The sequence below is a fragment of the Gouania willdenowi genome, chromosome 3 (genome assembly GCF_900634775.1).
Source record: "Gouania willdenowi chromosome 3, fGouWil2.1, whole genome shotgun sequence".
In the NCBI taxonomy this organism is placed as follows: Eukaryota; Metazoa; Chordata; class Actinopteri; order Blenniiformes; family Gobiesocidae; genus Gouania; species Gouania willdenowi.
The window spans coordinates 44,240,053-44,259,996 of NC_041046.1; the positions used below are offsets into that span (position 1 = coordinate 44,240,053).

The 19,944-nt window shown below is 38.6% G+C and overlaps 1 protein-coding gene across 1 annotated transcript; it reads right to left on the reverse strand.

The window, feature by feature from the left end:
- Positions 1-5,051: 5,051 nt before the first annotated feature.
- Positions 5,052-18,331, reverse strand: znf408 (zinc finger protein 408). The gene is made up of 9 exons (XM_028443025.1): positions 18,099-18,331; positions 17,045-17,285; positions 14,808-14,848; positions 13,696-13,871; positions 11,820-12,355; positions 11,023-11,232; positions 10,031-10,154; positions 8,752-8,985; positions 5,052-5,449 (listed from the first exon to the last, which is right to left on the reverse strand). The coding sequence occupies exons 2-9, from the start codon at positions 17,279-17,281 to the stop codon at positions 5,127-5,129; spliced, it is 1,881 nt and encodes a 626-aa protein (XP_028298826.1). The 5' UTR covers positions 17,282-17,285; positions 18,099-18,331; the 3' UTR covers positions 5,052-5,126.
- Positions 18,332-19,944: the final 1,613 nt, after the last annotated feature.

A 19,944-nucleotide genomic window follows, 5' to 3' on the forward strand; every position in this document is an offset into this window, starting at 1 on the left:
AAAAGGAAGAGATTAAAGCTGAGGTCACGACCCTCAGACTCACACGCGCACACACAACATTTCACAACAGCTGCTTTTGTTTCCTTGAGGAAAAACTCAGGCAAGAGTTTCTGACTTTCTCACCTGTTTGTTTTTGGCCAAAACCTTTGGGAGTATTTAACCAATTTCAGTTTCTTCTTCTTGCGTGAACAATCACCTAATTTTACATCAGATTCAGAATTCTATCTCAAAACAAAAAAATCCCATTGTTTTCTATTGAAGTAAAGCATTCAGCCTGTTTTTTACATCATTTAGCAGCTTTTTACATTATTTAGCAGCTTTTTAGAACATTTAGCAGCTCTTCCAGTCAAAATGACAACTTTGCTGTCATTTTGAAGCAGAGAAGAAAAGCTCTCCGAAGGGACCTTTACTCACCATTAAACAGTGCACTGATACGCTCTGGTGGCTGAAGTTAGCGAGTAAATCACAGACTGTTGAAGACACACCCAGGGGATAGAAGTCCTTAAGGGTGGGAGTCTTTTAACAGTCTGTGATTTACTCATGGACTGTTAAATAAAGATAAACAAAGTACTTCTGATTCTGATTCTGATCTGGATCGACTGTGGGATCAATGCAGTGTCTACACATCTGTCTGTGCCCCTTTTTGACCTCCAAACTCTTATATCTACATATATCAGTAGATTACACCCCACAACACCACATGCACAATAGTAACATCACATAAAGCTGCAAGCAGCGATAAACGTCCCTCGCCTTCACCGCGTTGCCTTTGCCGCGTTGCCTCAAGTTCATACAAAGACATAATATAACAGTGAATGTTATACTGTCAATGCATTATTACTGATTTGTTTAGACAGAAATGTACTATTGAGATATAAACTTGGACATATTTATGATTTTTGTTGTTGTACTAACACATCTAAGAACAATGCTGGAGTTGTGATGGGAGTCATTAAGAATATAGATATCATATTTTGTTCAAGAAGAAGATGACATTTGCCTTTTGACAATCATGCAATCATTATTTTTTTCAATTGTGTTACAATACAGCCCTTACCCAGTACACTGAAGCCCTTTACAAACAGCGTACATGAAGTGGACACGGATAGGATCCGGCTACCCCAGCCACATCATACTCAGAGTTTTCTGTACAAACATGCACCGAGTTCAGGAGTAAGTCTATTATTTGCGTACAAACAAGTCAGCATTGGCTCCGGGTGGTTTCCAAAGAGGTGCACGTGTGACGGGGATTGCATGGGGGGGTCGATGATGCAGAAAGAGCAAAATCCTCCAGCTCTGGTAGTCCTGACCAAGCCTAGCATCAACATCAGGAGATGGGTCCTGACAGAGGCCCTCGTGGCATTAAAGGATGGGTCAATTGCAGAGGACAAATTTATACAATACAGTAAATACAATAAAGTTCACTTCACACCTGCGATGTTTCATACAAAGCCGTGAGGAAGACTCCTAGGAGTCGATGCACATTTGGCGTAATAAAAAGGCTTAACTTTCAAAGTGCCTTGGACCTTTTATCTCATTTTCAACTCAATGCTGTGCCATAAAAGGACCTTGAAGAGCACCTGTTCTAAAACATACTATCTGTGATTTGGTTGAGCACTTCTCAGCTTCATATTTTGTACATCTTACACCTGTGTTTTAAAAGTACAGAGTGGCCAGAGAACTGCTTTTATCATCTATCAGCTCAATCACCTGTTGCCTGTTTTGTTCTACTAAAGACAAAGGAGTGAAAACTTTCACACATGTATTTAAGTCTGAATGAGGTGTCAGAATGTAGTCAACCACAGCCTTTATTCTGACAGGTACAGAAGTAAAATGGTCATTTCCTGGGGTTACCCTTTCATTTTTTTTGGCGTGGTCACAATAATATTTTTTACTCATCTTGTCATGGTCGACTTCTGTGTCAATTTTCATGATTCCACAATGAATTCATTTTTTTTCTCACGATGCATTTTTGGCGTACTTGGGGGCGCTGGATCGTCAAATTTTTGCATTTTTTTTTATCGTAAATAGCCAGAAATTAGAGAGGAGAGCAATTGAATTTTGTTTGAATTTTTGTGACTCTACATAATGGTTCAGTGGGTGAAAAGTAGGTGAGTTGGTTTTGACACCAGGAAGGAAGGAAGGAAGGAAGGAAGGAAGGAAGGAAGGAAGGAAGGAAGGATGAAAGGAAGAAAGAAAGAAAGAAAGAAAGAATGAAAGAAAGAAAGAAAGAAAGAAAGAAAGAAAGAAAGAAAGAAAGAAAGAAAGAAAGAAAGACGTAACATGAACTATATATTTGCCTACAACATGCCAAGGGTCCCTGGTCACTGACAGGCACGTGGCGTTCCCATAGGCTCCGCCCCTTCTCTCGTAGTGTGGCCACTATGAGAGCAAGAGGCCTTTCGTCAGCTCGTGGCGCTTGGGCCTAATTGTATTTTCAGCACAACCAAAATATCTTAGAACCAATCCTTCTTTTTATTGCCACACCCTAATTCCCTCTCCCTTGTTCTCCTCCCCCCACCAGGATGTAACACTGCCGTGTCTTTTTATATCCTCACCTCCAATCAAATTTAGCTCACCTTTCTTTGCTAAGAATTACAACGAAGAATTATAATAAATGTATCTTTGATTTGGTTTTTTTTTGCGAGAATAAAACGTGCATATCTGTCACACAATAAAAGATTGCACTCGACAAAGTGTTAATCTTTTATGGCATATGTAGAAAAATAAATGTTCCTTTCAACCACAGCCCTGAACCTTCTATCTTTGTTTCTTTTCAAAGCTGCTGAAAACGATCATGTTTTGTCAGATAAAAACGTCGTCTAGACCTCATAGAATAATGACTAATCTGAGCATTCAGGAAACAATAAAAGATTTAGTCCGTTTTTATGTCATTTGAGTTTGTGTTTGGAGGACTTTTCCTGTCAATTTATCATCATTATGTGTATTACTATAATTATGTTGTCCTTTTGTGAAATGTTCTGTCTTTTTGGAGTTGTATTGTCAATATTTGTTTTGAGTATTTTGGAGCCATTGTGTGTATTTTTGTTGTCGTTTATTGAGCTTTTTGAGGTTTTTTTTGTCAGTGATTTTGTTTGATTTTAAAGTTGTATTGTACATTCTTGTCATTTTGTACATTTTCGTTATTTTGGATATTTTTTGAATAATTATTTTAATAATTTTGTGTATTTTTGTTGCTCATCGATCTTTTTGTGTATATTGGTGTCATTCAGCATCTTGTTTTTGTAGTGATTTTGTGTATTTCTGCTTTTCTTTAGTGGGTTTTAGTCATATTGTATATTTTTTATGTCTTTTTGCATGTTTTTGTCATTTTGTTGTGATTTTGCGTATTTTTATTGTTGTTTTGTGTCTTATCGATCTTTTTGTGTATATTGTTGTTTTTAGTGTTGTTTTTGTAGTGATTTTGTGTATTTCTGCTTTCCTTTTGTGTTTTTAGAGGCATATTGTATATTTTTGTTGTCATTTTACATGATTCTGCTTTGTATATTTTTTGGAGTCATTTTTGTGTATTTTTTTTTAAATCTTCTGCAGTTACATGTCTGGTGTAGCCTAGTAAAGTGGTCAGTTCTCACTCAGGACCCAGATGTGAGGTTTCCAACCTGTTTATTAGTGAATTGTGGGAATTTTATGATAAAAAGTGCTCTTACAGGAGGTCATATCTGTAAAATGAGTTTTTTTGGATTTGAAAAGAAAAGATTTCTTTGCAGTATTTTCTCAGCAAACCGTACATTGTCTGATTCAACAGTCCCATCAGTGATTCATACTCTGAAAAAAGTCATTCAAACTGCTCAAAAACTCATTTTTCCTCCTTTCGGTGGGAGCTTGTAATCTAAAGGCACTAGTGCAGCGCTGAGCCTGTTACATAATAAACCTTTTCAAAGGCAGCTCACATCTTAAGTGAGATTTTCATGGAGGTTTGATGAAGCGTGTGTTGATTAGACAACAATGATGGGAGTGAGTCATCACTGATTACTGTGAATACATTATCATTACTTTCCCTTCTCCATGTGTTTGGTTTCCAGCTGCTGACTGACAGCCACTTTGAGACATCACCCAGAACCACTTCATTACAGCTCAGACGCCTCCAAACAGCGTGAGCAACCATTTAGAACGTTTATTCTAGGGCGTCCTGATCAATTATATCACATATTCTCCTGACGAATACAGTGGATGATCTGATGTGTCAGTAATCACATTCCACTGGTTCTGGCTCATCAGCCTCCAGACATTTTCACTTTAATTGGTCTCATCGGTGAAGCGTCTATTTCTACTGCTATCGCCCATCTTTGATCTCCTGATCCACTCTTATAAACTGATGAGGATGAGGAGGAAGAAGTTCTTACAGCAGAACTTTCAAACTCCGTTTAGTTTCATGGATTTCAAACAGCTCAGAATAGAAAGATGAAAACGTCCTTTAACAAACAGCACAGAGGAGAAGGTCCAGGGTTTGAATCCCAGTGATTGGATGTATTACCACGATCCAAAAAACTGACTTTTTGGATCATAATACACAAAGATAACAAAAACATTAATAAAGTGACAACAAAAACTCAAAAATACAAAAAGTGGTTCCTCCATACACACTGGACAAGATGAATAAATCCATGAGTGACAAATGAACAAAGTCAGTGATAAATGATTGTAGTGACAGTCGACCACTCTGTGGTAGAGGATGTGGGCGGGGCTAGAAGCGCTGCTACAGATAGCATCGTCTGACCCAACTTATCAACTGTTATGTAGAAAAACTATTTCATCTGCATCAGTTGTTCTGTTTATTTCATGATATCCACAGATATTATAAATATTTTACACTGTTCAGTTTGTATTTCTCTGGAATTTTCTGGACTAAGTGATGTTTTTTATTTTAATACAAAAACACATTTGTTTTAGAAAGTTTACGAAAAAACCAGAAAAGCATGAATATATATTAATTAAATGTAAGTTAGTGCTTTGTGAACAATGCAATCATAATATTCTTTATTCATATTATACATTATGTTAACAGTCAGTGATGGAAATAATAAACACTATTTAGTTGTTGTTTAAGAATATTTATTGTTTCAAAGTTTGTCTGTGCGTGGACCCACAATGCACTGCAGCGTGCTCTACGATATCACCACCTCCACCACCTGCACCACCCCCTCCATCACCTCAGTCAGCTCTTCTTCCTGGATGTGAACCATCAACTCTGGACTGTGGTTTCCTTCTTTCTCCTTCTTAGGTCGACCTCTGATTGGCTTCTGATGGCTAAAGCCCGCCTCTGGCTCCACTTCCTCCTCCGTAGCTCCTCCCTCTGCTGCGTGCTGAGACTGGTGCCTCAGTAGACTCTGTCTGACGCTGTAGGAGGCGCCGCAGTAACAGCTGTACGGTTTCTCCTTCAGGTGGCACGACCTCATGTGACGCCGCAGTTTGGTGGCCAGGGTGTAGCCTGAAGACAAAAGTGAGGGAAAAACTTACTCAGCAATCATAAATATTAGTCAATTTTAAATTCATTTATACCGACCCAATGAGACAATATGAATCTATAAGTCAACCAGATGATCAAGCCACGCCCCCTTTACCCCTTGACCATGCTTGAGTAGCCCTGAAGCAAAAAGAAAAAACACCCAGGGGCGGATTCACTAAGATCTGAAATAAAGGTGGTAAACTAGTTACTTCCCTAAATCCTTTGGTGATGCAGTTTCTTCACCTGCTGCGAGTAATTCACTAAGATTGCAGCAATGATTAGTGCACGTGCAGAAGTGGTGCAGACTGCCCCGTTTTAATGAGCGTTTTGTACGTATTGTGTTGAACATGGAGCGTGAACGAGAGCTGAGTGTACGGAAGCTAAAAAGTGGATGTGAGTGATGGTGGTGCATGTGTGTGGCTGACGCGCGTGCGTGTGTGTGTGAGAGTGAGCCGAGGAGGAGAGATGTGTGTGCGTGCCTATGGGTAGAGTCCGACACGGCGACAGGGACAGGTAGTGAGCTTATGTTTATAGTGCAGCCAGATAATAAAGTGCAGCTCTACAACAACAAAACGGCCTGTTCTTCCTACGCGGTACCATCTTTAACAAGTGTACGGGAGTGATCCCTGGAGGAGAAGCAGCCTACGGCCATGGAAACCTGCAAAACAGCTAATAAAATGCACAAAATGACAACAAAAATACATAAAACAACATAGAATATAGACAAAATGACCCTGGAAAAACACTAAATTATATATATATACTGTATATATATCATTATGTTGATATACAAAGCTCTATATGATCAAGCTCCTCTATATCTTACAGACCTGTTAGTGCCCTATAGTCTGGGTAGATCACTCCACTCTCAGTTTGCTGGCCTTCTGAAAGTTCCTACTGTGTCTAGAAGTAGAACAGGAGGAAGAGCATTGTGCTACCAGGCTCCTCGCCTTTGGAACCAGCTTTCAGTCTTAGTATGGGAGGCTGCTACTCTCTCCATCTTTAAGGCTAAAATCAAAACCTACTTACACGCTGAAGCGTATACCGTATAATAGCATTAACCTAACCACTAGAGTGGACATGGGCTCGTCTGTGAACGCTCACATTTACAGACCATAGAGTCGCTGTTAGCTTACCAATAAGCAACCAATAAGTGCTGACTAGGCACTGGGAGTGAGACCCAAGGCCAACACAGACTTTATAATAATGTATCATGTTTTTCTGCAGTCAGTGTCTTCTCCTCGTTCTCCTCTCTCTGCTCTGTTTCAGATGTTGTGAAGCTGATGATGTCACTTCCTGTTCTGTGGTTCACGGCTCAACTAGTCTGAGACACTCTGATGTTCTATCTCTCTATCCTGTTCTGTTGGTCCTTCTGTTTACTAACCACAACCAGTCCACGCAGATGGCTGCCACCTCTGAACCTGGTTCTAATGAAGATTTATTCCTGTTAAAGGGACTTGTTTCTTCCCACTGTCGCTAAATACTTGTTTATGTGGATCTTGTTGGGTTTTTTTCTCTTATTATGAATTTTATATTTTGATAAGTGCATTGAGATGATTTTGTTGTAAATTGAGCTATACAATAAAGTTGAATTGAATTGAATTATAATTCAATATAAATTATGAATACTAAATAAAATTATATATGATATATATATAATGTAGTATATATAAATTAAATTTGATAATGCAGATGGTAAAAGGTTTATATATCATATTATATATATAATTTATAACATGAATATAATATAATATATAAGATAAATATATATATAATATATTTACGGTACATATATATATAGCAACACAAGTAATCACAGTAAGAATGAAAAACTTTTTACATTCTTTATTTTCGAGCAGAACTTTGATTTACTTTTACACTAAGTCTTTATCTGATGAGAGCAGCAGCTTTAACTTCCTGTTAAAAGCAGAATGTTGTCATCCATTAACCCTTAAATCTCCAACACAAGCTGAACAAATGCTGCATGAAGCTGGACTGGAGTTTATCTCACTCTGCAGACGAAAAACATCTTTAAACTCACACGTAGCAACAGTAGTTACAGTAGTTACAGCTTCTAAAAGCTTTCAAAGGCTAAAGTTGAATGCTTTCATTCTGGATGAACTCAGAGAAACTGCTTTTTTATCAGGTGTGGACACATGTATTATTGATCACTTATAAATATCTGCACTTATGAGGAACTGTTCACACATTAAGGTAACAGCTGGGTTAATATTGGACTGATTATTAATGTTAGTAATAAGAGGATGGTGTATTTAACAAGCAGAATGAATATATATAAATTACTTTTCTTTTACTGACTGTGAGAAAACTTGGTTCATATTTTATTTAATAGACCAAAGAGTCCAATGTGGCCCCCAGCTTATTATAACAATTACTGTAGAAACATTAGGTAGGTGCACTGATTCAATAAAAGTAACTGCTATTCCTAATCTGTCCCTTTGGATCCACTGTAAGATAAACCAGTGAATCTATGAATCTGTGATAACCACATGTATTTATTTATCTGAATAAAATGATTAAAATAAAAATGGATTAAAAGTGATTTAAAAAATGGTGGTGAAATGGGATTTTACAAACAACATAAATTGGTAAAACGTTGCCAAAAACAGACAGAAAAAGTAGTAAAAGGGTTTAAATTGTCAATAATGGCTTAAAAGTGGCAGAAAGACGAAGTAACAATTAGTTAAAACTGGCAAATAATGCGCATGGCAAATGAATTTATGTGGTTAAATTGGCAAAAATAAGCATGAAATATGGTGAAAAAAGTTTAAAAATGACAATAATGGGTCAACATATGTGACATTAGGTGTAAAAGTGGTGGAAAGGGTTTATAAGTGCTGAACATGTCTGGAAAGTGGAAAAAATGTGCAGAAAAGTCATTGAAATTTGATGAAGTGTCAGAAATGGATGTAAAGTAGTAAAAATGCATTAAAAGGAGCAAAAGTATGGCAAGAAAAAGTGATGAAAATAGGTTAAAATATGAAGTTTGGTGTAGTTGTAGAAAAAGGGTCAAAATAAGCAAAATTGGGCTGAAATTGTTAAAAAAAAAAATATTCTTAGTTCCTTGAAGGGATCTTGCGACCCCCTACCAGTGTCTTGCAACCCCAAACAGGGTCCTGACCCCAAGCTTGAGAACCTCTGAGATAAACAGAACTCTTTATTACAGTATAAATTGAAAGCTTCGTAGTTTGAGGTTGTTTATTAATTTTTAACTCCATCTATGCTTTTGTCAATGCGTCAAATACTAGGTTTTATTTTGTTACCTTTCCCGCAGACGCTGCAGCAGTGAGGTCTCTCTCCCGTGTGCAGACGCTCGTGGGACTTGAGGCTGTACGGGTCTCTGAGGGATTTCCCACAGTAGCTGCAGAGGAAACCTCCTCCCGTGTGGGAGAACATGTGTCTGCGCAGCTCGGCTTTCTGGGAGAACGTCTGATCGCACTCGGTGCACGCTAACGGTCGCTCGCCGCTGTGGATCCTCAGATGGCAGTCCAGGTTTCCTGTGACATCACAGGAAGGAGGAGGTGGTTGGTGAGGAACAATCAGCTGGGGTCAATGGGACCTCAGGGATATTTGCCCCAGAAAATGACCTGTTCTCTAGCGCCACCATCAGGACATACTTTTGAATTAAAATTAATTTATGAATAGTTTTCATCCAAATTTGCTGACATTAACATTAATGAGCACTAGAGCATGAACCTTATTGGTTGTGGTGACGACATAACCTTTGACCTTTCCTGCAGCATCAGGTGTATCTTGACTTTTTTTTTATCGAAATTGTTTCTAATCTGTGGTGCACATTAATGACTCTCAAACAATGAACCACAATGATTGATGTTGGTGACACCCCCTTCCACTCATAAACATATCTTGTTTTTAATACCCCACCCCCCACAGCATGGGAAATATTCTACTGTGTCATGTATCAACTGAAAAGTAGGTGTGGAGACGTGAGGTCACTAAAACAGCTTGGGGTCAAACTGACCCCAGCAGAACACTAATGGGTGCAATATGCATTCAACAGATTGATAAAATATCATTTTATGCTTAATCAATTGTACCCCTCAAATTATGAAAATTCATGAAATATGAAGCAAAAAAAAGTCAACTATTATTTTTTGAATGATTAACATTGAATGGGGTCAATTTGACCCCAAGGATAATAGTAGAGTTAAAGTCCTAGTACGACTGCAGGACATAATCACATCTGGAAGCATCCACAGCTGTGTGGGATGCATGAAAATTCTTGGTCCATTAGTGCGGCTAAGTGCTAAGCTAACTGTCTCTGATATAGAGTTTACTGTATGCAAAATGAGGTGAAAAAATTAAAAATCTTTACGTTTCCTTCTCCCTCACATGGAAAGACGTCATATAGATGACAGTATTTGGAAGGAATATGAAGCAGCTGCTGCACAGACTGTCAGACATTTTTGTAGTTTCCGAAACCTCATTCATTGCCGTTCTAATAAATCATCGACTGATGATACATATTCAATCCATATGATTATTCTTATTATTAAGGGCAGGTAAGTTTGTGGTTTTCACCTTTTTGACTGAAGCTTTTCCCACAGTGCTGACATGTGTGAGGTTTCTCCCCAGTGTGCAGCTTCATGTGGTTCCTCAGAGAACCGGAGTTGGCCAGAAGCTTAGAGCAGACTGAACACTTTACCTGTGAGAGAGAGAGAAGATACTGAGCACATCAAACACCTTCATGCAAAGAAGCCCAAGTTCAAAGGTAACATGCTCGGACATAAATAATCAGTCAGAAACCGTCTGTAACAGACATGGGCAACTGGTGGCACGGGGGCGACAAGCGGCCCTCAGTCTAATTTTGTGCTGTCCCAAAAGAAAACCCAGAAAATGACTGAAAAATAGACTAAATGTCAATAAAAAAAAACTCCAAATTATCCCACAAAACATACAAAACACGTGGCAATAATTCTGTACAAATATATTTTTATAATGAAAATCTATTAACTTAGGTATTCACTAATAAAGTGAGCGCTGTAGCACCCCCTACCTTTGGAGCCTGGCCATAGCGCCCCCTACCTTTGAGCCTGGGCGTAACGCCCCCTACCTTTGGAGCCTGGCCGTAACGCCCCCTACATTTGGAGCCTGGCCGTAACGCCACCTACCTTTGAGCCTGGCCGTAGCGCCCCCTACCTTTGGAGCCTGGCCATAGCGCCCCCTACCTTTGAGCCTGGCCGTAGCGCCCCCCTACCTTTGAGCCTGGCCGTAGCGCCCCCCTACCTTTGAGCCTGGCCGTAGCGCCCCCCTACCTTTGAGCCTGGCCGTAGCGCCCCCTACCTTTGGAGCCTGGCCGTAATGCCCCCCTACCTTTGGAGCCTGGCCACAGCGCTCCCTACCTTTGAGCCTGGCCGTAGCGCCCCCCTACCTTTGAGCCTGGCCGTAGCGCCCCCTACCTTTGGAGTCTGGTCGTAGCGCCCCCTACCTTTGGAGTCTGGTCGTAGCGCCCCCTACCTTTGAGCCTGGCCGTAGCGCCCCCTACCTTTGAGCCTGGCCGTAGCACCCTATACCTTTGGAGCCTGGCTGTGCAGCGTCTTGCTGCAGTGCAGGAGGCGGTGAATTCTGAGGGACGGTCGGCGAGCGAAGGCTTTCCCACAGCAGTCGCAGACGTGCGGTTTCTCTCCAGTGTGAAGAACCATGTGCTCCTTCAGGTCCCGTTTCAGGCCGTAGGATTTCTCGCAGTGAGGGCAGCAGAACGGTCTCTCTCCACGGTGATTCATCTGCACACACAGTTATTATTTATACGCGACTATCTATTTAATGACTTCAAAATCTTAAATATCAAAGCGGATGGTTTAAAAACTCCCGTACAAAGAAAATTATTTCTTTTATATCCGTGTGAGAGAAAATAACATTAATGATATTAATGCAGAAAATAAACCTTATTTGTCAATTTCACTCCATGAAAATCAAACTGATTCAGTTTCTCTGCAGAGGTGACCCTTTGAAAGAAAGACATTTTGGAGTCTTTATTGATGGTTTTTTGGAAATAATCAACATTTTATCTCAGCATTTTGAATTTTACTCTAATGCTAACAATTGAAGTCACTGGAAAAAAGCCATTTTTATTTATTAATTAATTTCTGTGTTGTGACTTATTTGTACAGAGATTAAGATATTCTGTTCCATGACGTGACAATGTACACGATTATAAACAACACAATACTAACACAAATATGTACAAACCAACTGGGTACTATAAGTAAACAGATTTTAAGCATATTTATAATAAAAAATGTGTTTTTTGTGAGTGAATCATGAACTATGTAGTACAAATGAATGAACTATATATATTTATATTGTGTACCTGGTGGGCTCTGAAGCTTTCAGCTGAGGTGTAGCTCTTCCCACACTGCTTACAGCTGAAAGGTTTCTCCTCCATGTGGCTGAACTGGTGTTTCTTCAGGTGACTCATCTGGTAGAACTTCTTCTCGCACACTGAGCAGTTGTACCGTCGCTCTCTGACCCCAGAGCTACACCCAAGGGGCGTGTCTGAAGGAGACGTAGCAGAAGATGTTTCACTGGAAATCTGGACACTGGCTGTTGGAACGTTGGGAGGAGGTTTCCTGGTTCTTCTGGACGGACGATGAACTCGTCGTGGTTTAGCAGCCAGACGAGAGCTGCAGCGGACAGAGGAGGAAGTGTCCGTTTGTCCTCCTGATGATGGACCTTTAGCAGCGTTCTGTCTGTTAGCGCCTGAGCATGGATCAGATCGGATTTCCTCGACTATCTCTGTGTCCTTAGTTATGGCCATTTTTCTAATCTTGTCTTTTTCGCTCAAGTTCGACACTTTGGTAACTTCACGTTCCAGATGTTTGCTTCCATTCACTTTGCTTTTTGTTGCTGCAAAAACACAGATAGATGGATTGTTAGATAACAAAGAGCAAGCCCTTTAAAGGGATCCTCCACTGTTTTTACAAATGTGGCCGAAAACCTTTGAAATGTCCTTATTAGTAGATCTATGTCTAACAAAACGCATTATTATGCACCATATCCACTTTATTAACTTTTACAGTTGCAGAGCCTGTGTTCCTCCATCTTGCTTTTTAGATTATTTAGCAGCTTTTTAGATTATTTAGCAGCTTTTTAGACTATTTAGCAGCTTTTTAGATTATTTAGCAGCTTTTTAGATTATTTAGCAGCTTTTTCAGTCAAAATGACAACTCATGCTGCTTTTGGTTGCTCTAAATCACACGTGTCAAACTCAAGACCCTTTAGAGCATCCAATTCGGCCCACAGCAAAAAAGTCAAAGAAACCATGAATCATTGTGTAAATTACCAACTATTTCAGTTTCCAAAATAATACACAAATTCAATGAATCAATATTTTCAGAGCTAACATTATCCCCATGCTGCAAATTTCTTCAAATTATTCCAAATAATTTTCCCAAATTACATAAAAATTGGCCACAAAATAAATTAAAAGTGAAAATCCTGCTGGGACGAATATGTCACTTATTACTTTGACATTGTCAGTGCTGTACATATTTTAGAATTTATACTAAATAATGTTTAATTTACTTATTTTTCCAACTGAAATCTGCGTCCCACTGAAGATAAACTGCTCTCAAAAATGAGTTTTACACCCCTGATCTAAATAATCAGGAAAAGTTAAAGATGTAAACCTCCTGTTTACCAAAAAAGGTTAAAAACATCTGACACGCTCTAGTGGCTGAAGTTAGCGAGTAAATCACGGACTGTTCAAGGACTCCCACCCAAAAGGACTTCTATCCTCAGAGTTTGTGTGTCTTCAACAGTTCGTGATTTACACGCTAACTTCAGCCACCAGAGCGTGTCAGAGCACTGTTTAAGGGAGAGTAAAGGTCCCTCACAGATTATCTCCAGGTCACAACTGTTTTTATTTATTTTTATTGCAGGAATTTGGTCGTACGTTCAAACGGTTGATAAATGAGAGCCATTATGAGGCCATGGACCTGATATGAATATATAACTAGTCCTTTGTGAGCAAACGTTACTTTGTTTTGGAAACTGTTGTGATCATGTTTTAAATATTAAAATATTTAAATGACAAAAATCCAGTTGAAATGACTTGGTAAGTAGGGAATATGTGTAAATCCTCTAATATAATGAAAGTACAATACAAATCTGTGGATGAAAACTATGGTAATATGGTGGAACGGTTCTGGCGTGTTGGTGTGTATGTTCCTCCTTGTTAGTCTCACCTGTGTGTCCAGGTGTGTTTGTGGCGTCTTCACGCTGCAGAAGGAGCTCTGTTCCTCGATGGATGTCCTGACACACACGAACACACACATCCACACACTCGCCCTCACACACTTCGGCACAGACACACTGCTGCTCCACGTTCTTCTCAGAACTCCTCTGTGCCTTACAGGCAAAGCTGTGGGGAAAGGAAGCAAAAAGCAGAGGTATCTGTACAAAGCAGAATAAAAAAAAATCAATGTATTAGATGAGTGTGTGTCCTCATGGGCCCTCAGAGGACAGGTGTGATGGTATCAGGTGTGTGTGTGCATGTGCGTGTGCGTGTGCGTGGCTTCCATGAGTGTCAGACAGAAATAAACTGGATTTTAATGAGGACACCACTAACAGCCTCGAGCAGGAGGAAATGTTGGCGCTACGCTAGCAGGCAGCGCAGGAAGCTAGTGAGGATGACATACAAGCTGAGATGTTGACAACACACACAGAGAGAGAGAGAGCACAGATAATGACTCACACAGTGCACCAGACGTGTTTCTATTAATATGATTTCAAACCCAGCAGCTGCTAAAACGTTACAAAGTTAAAGTATTTCCTCAAGCGTTGCCTCAGCTTTGAAGTTTAAACCATTGCATTTTGGGCTGTCGGTCCCTGTCAGGAACTTGCCCCCCCCTCCATAAATCCCATATATCAAAACATTAATAACGAGCTGTTGATGGATTCTGAGGAAAATATTGTCATGTTTAGATGTTCTTCTTCTGCTTCTTCTTCTTCAGATGTGTTCATCTTAGAGCGACACAGGTCTGATGTGTGCTGGGTCTAGACTGCAATAGCTCTATTTTTAGGAACAACCAGAAGAAGTCAGGGCCCTATGGAGTTAATGCAGCTTCTTTAATTCCTGTGGTGACAGGTAACACAGGTAAAATTGTGAAATTAAAGAAAAGCAAAAAGCTTTATAGAGATAAAAATGTGACTCCTATAACATGTCATCCAAAAAGTCCACCAGTGTCTCCAGTAAAGTCTTTAAAATTAGCTCTTCTTAATGTTAGATCTCTTGTTAACAAGTCACTACTAATTAACGTGGTTGAATGATGGTATGGAACATTCATGAAATTCTTACCTGAGCCAGAAGCTTCTCTGATCATTAATCCCCATCCATGTCTGCGAAACAGAACACAGGGATTAGGATTATAGATACAGGTTAAATATTAGCATGAGATAATATATCGCTAATAACGAGATGTAATTTGTTGACCTTTTATATATGTATAGTTATATCTATATCGTTCTTAATAGACGTGGCTTGTATAATATATGTTGTTTGTATATCTGGAGCTGTAACAAAAATAATTTCCCCCTTTGATTAATAAAGTATTTCTGATTCTGATTTACAATTACTTTGGAGAATAAAAAACTTACCGTTTGGGGATTGGTTAGTATCGCAATCAAACTAAATTGATCATCCCTAATTTAAAACCTGTGACAGTAAAAGTTTGATTTATTCATATCAAACTGCATTCCTCTGAAAATGCAGTTTTGGGCCATTTTTGGATGAAAATTTGTGACCGAATAGTCTGTGCATCACTAAAGGTGTAGGTTGAAGCAAAATAATAATAATTAGGAATCTAATATCACTATTTCTACAACACACATTCAATATATGTTCTACACAAAGTTTTATATACACAGTTTATACATGCACATCAAACATATATACTGTACATACAAACATTAACACACATACACATGCATGTACATAATATTAATGTTTTTCTATTCAATATATACTACACAAATTTCATCAATTAACTCTCAAATACAAAATATAGTATTTAAATTCATAATATTCTCTATCACAATATATATAGAGTATGTATTTAAATATTTTATACATATTATATATTATTGCTGTCCGATGTAAGATTGTTGCTCTTTTTTCTTATACTTAATAACGATATATGACTTTTTAAACTGGTTTATGTTGGTGCTTTGTTTAATTTCCTCCAGTTCCATAATTTAACCCCTGATATCGTTATACATAACACAGATTTACAGGATTTAAACACAAAGTAATTATTAATTTAATGCAACTATAAAGGGATATTAATTAGTGGGTACTAAAATGCTGGTGTTGATTACACTTTTCTATGTTATGTATGTCTATGATCATCAGCAGGTATAATGTTAATTTCTATGTCTCTGCGTTTTTCTCAAACCCGTTCAGGTGATGATTAGAGCCTGAACTTCACATCATATAGGGTTCCTCTCTGATATTTAGGGGACAACCTGCAATTTGTTCCGTCTGTGGAGAAAAAAGGTCATTTTTGGAAGAGCGTGGGAGAAATGGAAACACTTCCTCATTAGTTCCATCCATGACAACAGACACTGCAAGGTCAGTGCGGTCAGTTCACTCTGTCTGATGGAAGCAGCTGAATCATTGAAGACTTAGAGACGCTTTGTGAGTTTAGAACACGGAAATATAACATGTTATTCTCTTTAAAATGCTGTTTCTTTAGAGGAGATAATAAAAGTGAAAGTATTGAAGTGTGATTAAAGGCTTTACAAGAACAGCAAACTTTGATCTTTGATGAGCGTGAGTGAGAAAAATCATTTTTTATCAGATAAAGACAGTGTCTGCCTAATAGATTAAATCAGGAATTTTGTTTATTTTTACAATTTGAGCCCATTTTTGATTATTTTTATCCACTTTCTGCAACTACACCAAACTCTCCATATTTTAACCTATTTTCATCACTTTTTCTTACCATAATTTTGTTCCTTTTAATGCATTTCTGCTACAATACTCATATTCTGACACTTTTACGTCACATTTCAATGCCTTTTCTACACATTTTTTCCACTTTCAAGACATGTTCAGCACTTATAAACCCTTTCCACCACTTTTCCACCTATTGTCACATATGTTGACCTATTATTGTCACTTTTCACCTCTTTTCACCAGATTTCATGATTATTTTTGTCAGTTTAACCACTATCACCCAGCTCCAACCACCAACTTCCTGACTGACGGGAAGCAGCAAGTAAGGCTGGGAAGCATCAGATCCAGCACCCGGTCACATAGCACTGGCGCCCCCCAGGGGTGTGTTCTCTCCCCACTTCTATTCTCTCTCCCCACCAATGACTGCACCTCAAGGGACCCCTCTGTGAAACTCCTGAAGTTTGCACACACAATGGACCATCATTTTACTGACTTCATGGATGGACCCCAAAAATCTCCCCCCTTTATTCCCCCTTATAGATGGTCCTGTCTCCACATGACATGAGAAACCATATTGTATCGTATCGAATAGACCTCATCTCTTCTATTTGTGATGTATCTTTTGTAATCTGATCAACCTTCTCTTCCTTCGTGTCTTCAGTGTTGATGTTGAGTTCAGGGTCAAGGTCTTGTCTCCAGGTCCAGTCCGTGTCCCCCTCTTTCCCCAGCAGAGTCCCGGCCTCCAGAGCCCGTCCCACCCACCACAGTCCGAGCCGACCCTGGCAGAGCCGTGACGGTCCCACAGCAAAACCACAGGGAAGTGAAGAAGAGGAGGAGAGGAGAGATGTGAGTGGAGATGGAACAGGACGATCCATTAACCTGCAAAAGAAAACAGTTACAGCAGAGAAAAGATGTCCATACCATCCTCACCCTAACTAGAAACAAAGTCTACGACACAACTTCAACAGAATAGATGTTAAGATCTGTATTTTATCAAAATATTTGGTTCATTTTTGAAAATTGACTAAGTTTTAAGTAAAAACTAGGGACTCACATTTTAAAATTTCCCCAATTCTGTTTCCGACAAATTTCTCTTTTCTTTCCACTTGATCTGCTTGCCCTAATCAGATCACATCCGAAGCTAAACCTGTGCAACATAAAGCCCAAGAAGGCATGAGGAGAACATGCAAACTCCACTCAGACTCAGATATTCCAACCACATCCCAGTGGTTAAAGCAAGAGTTTACAATTTAAGACTACTAAAGTAATGTAACTCTAAAGATTATAAAACTAACCACAAAACTACCACAACAAAGAATAAACAACGTAAAATACACACAAAAACGGACAAATAAGGGGGAAAGTATCATACAGTTACCCAAAGTCAACAAATACGAGCAATAATAACACTTCATAACATTTTTGACAAATTTCTATGGGATTTTTTTTATTATTATTCTATGGGATTACATTCCGTTCACGTGCACTCATGACGTCATGAGACAGAGAAACACGTTAATGTAAATCTTGGAACAGACACAAGCTAAAGGTGAACGCAGGGAAAGACATTACTGTCCAACAGCAAGCTTAGCACGTTAGCATCGATAAAACAAATTAACAAATGTGGAGCTCAAATGCCATAAATAAACACACTTTTGACACACATATGGAGTGTTGAAAGAGGATTCTTACGTTCAAATGTCCAAACTCCAAAGTCGAGAGAAAAAGTCGGATCTTTTAAACAGGAGTGTCACTGCTGATTAGCATTGTGTAGCTAAGCTAACAACCAGGTAAATAGGTTCAACAGACGTGTTACACAATAACTGTGATACATTTATCCACCAAATAAATGTAAACAGGAGGATCAATATTTATTAAATAAGCTATGTAACTCCGTGAAAGCTATCGTTAGCCAACACGTCATAGAACACAGTCCGACTAGGAACGCAGTGTTACGATAATTAGTTCCGGACAACAAAACATTAAACATTAGAAAAATTTGAAAAACATTATTATGATTACATGCCGAAAACTTTAAGACATTAAAAGGATAAAACAGTAGTTTTAAAAACGTTTAATTTCAGAGTAATAGATAAACCCTTTATCCTTTCCTTTCCATACTGACATTAACTATAATTGAATTTCATTAAATATAATTTTATGTATATACATAAAATAAGAAAGATATTAACAAATGGTGTTTTTTGTCTGAATTAAATTTTCTCTTATTCATCATTTTCTTTTAAGCATTAAATGAAAAACAGGTGTATATATATATACACACACACACACACACACACACACACACACACACACACACACACATGATGCAGAGAGAACGGGCAGGTAACTATTTCAACAAAGAAAAAAGTTTGACAGGTTAAATATTTATTGAATATTATAAATAGAATAAAAGACTCAATTCACTTTAGGACACTCCGAATAAAGTTATTTATTCATTTTTGGACTATTAGATAAAGTCTCTGATTTTTAATCATATTATTGCTGATTTAAAGTTTTCTTATTGATTTTTAAACTGTTAAATGTTTTCTCTTTCACTTTTTAATCATGTAAAGCACATTGAATTGCCTTGTGTATGAAATACGCTATACAGATACATTTGCCTTGCCTTGTGTTCATTATTATTATCATTATTATTGTTATCATCATCAATTACTTGATTAATTTATTTATTTAAGCCCATCTAACAAACATACTACTACTTGTTTCCGCCTCGCTTACAATAAATTGTGGCAAGACTCAAACTTAAAGGTGTATGAAAAGCAAAGTTTTCATTAAAAGTAGGTATTCATAGAAATTGGAAAATGTTACAAGGTGCACAGATATAGAGCTAAAAGCCCTAAATGACTCCATTCACTGAAATATGACATCATTACATCCCACCCTGTAAGTTCAACACAAGCCCAGCATGATGGTGTGAGTCACACGCTCTGAGGTCGTCTGTACCTGGAACCTCAGGGTGGGAACCTTCCTGTAAGCAAGAACAAATAAACACAGTCTGACCACCAAACTGAGGGAATAACACCAACCAAAAATACAGCACTGGTGTGAAACCTGTGGGCTGAACGTGAGCCAACGGAGCTGGAAATGTGGGCCCGGGCCTTTTTTTAGAAGGAAGGAAAACCATTTGATGCTCCAATACAAGTTTTACATTTTTATGATCTACTGTGTTTTCAGTTCAGTACGAGCAGAAGAGACAAAGCAGAAAGAAGCCTGATTGTTTACTCTCACCTTTCAGATAGTCACAAACATTATCAGGTCATTCCATGTCATCTCTCTATAAAAGCAAGTACTGTCTGTGTGGGTGTGTGTGTGTGTGTGTGTTCCTCAAATATCTCTGCAGATCAGGATCAGACTGACCTGAGACTTTCAACATGGCTGCTGCAACCAAGGGTGTGCAACGTCTGATTTGTTTGGACTGCATTTATACCTTTAATAAATGCTTTACAAATTCCGTGTGCATCTAAACTGACTGTTGTGGATCAATGACACTCAACGAGTCCAGACCAAGTCTGTT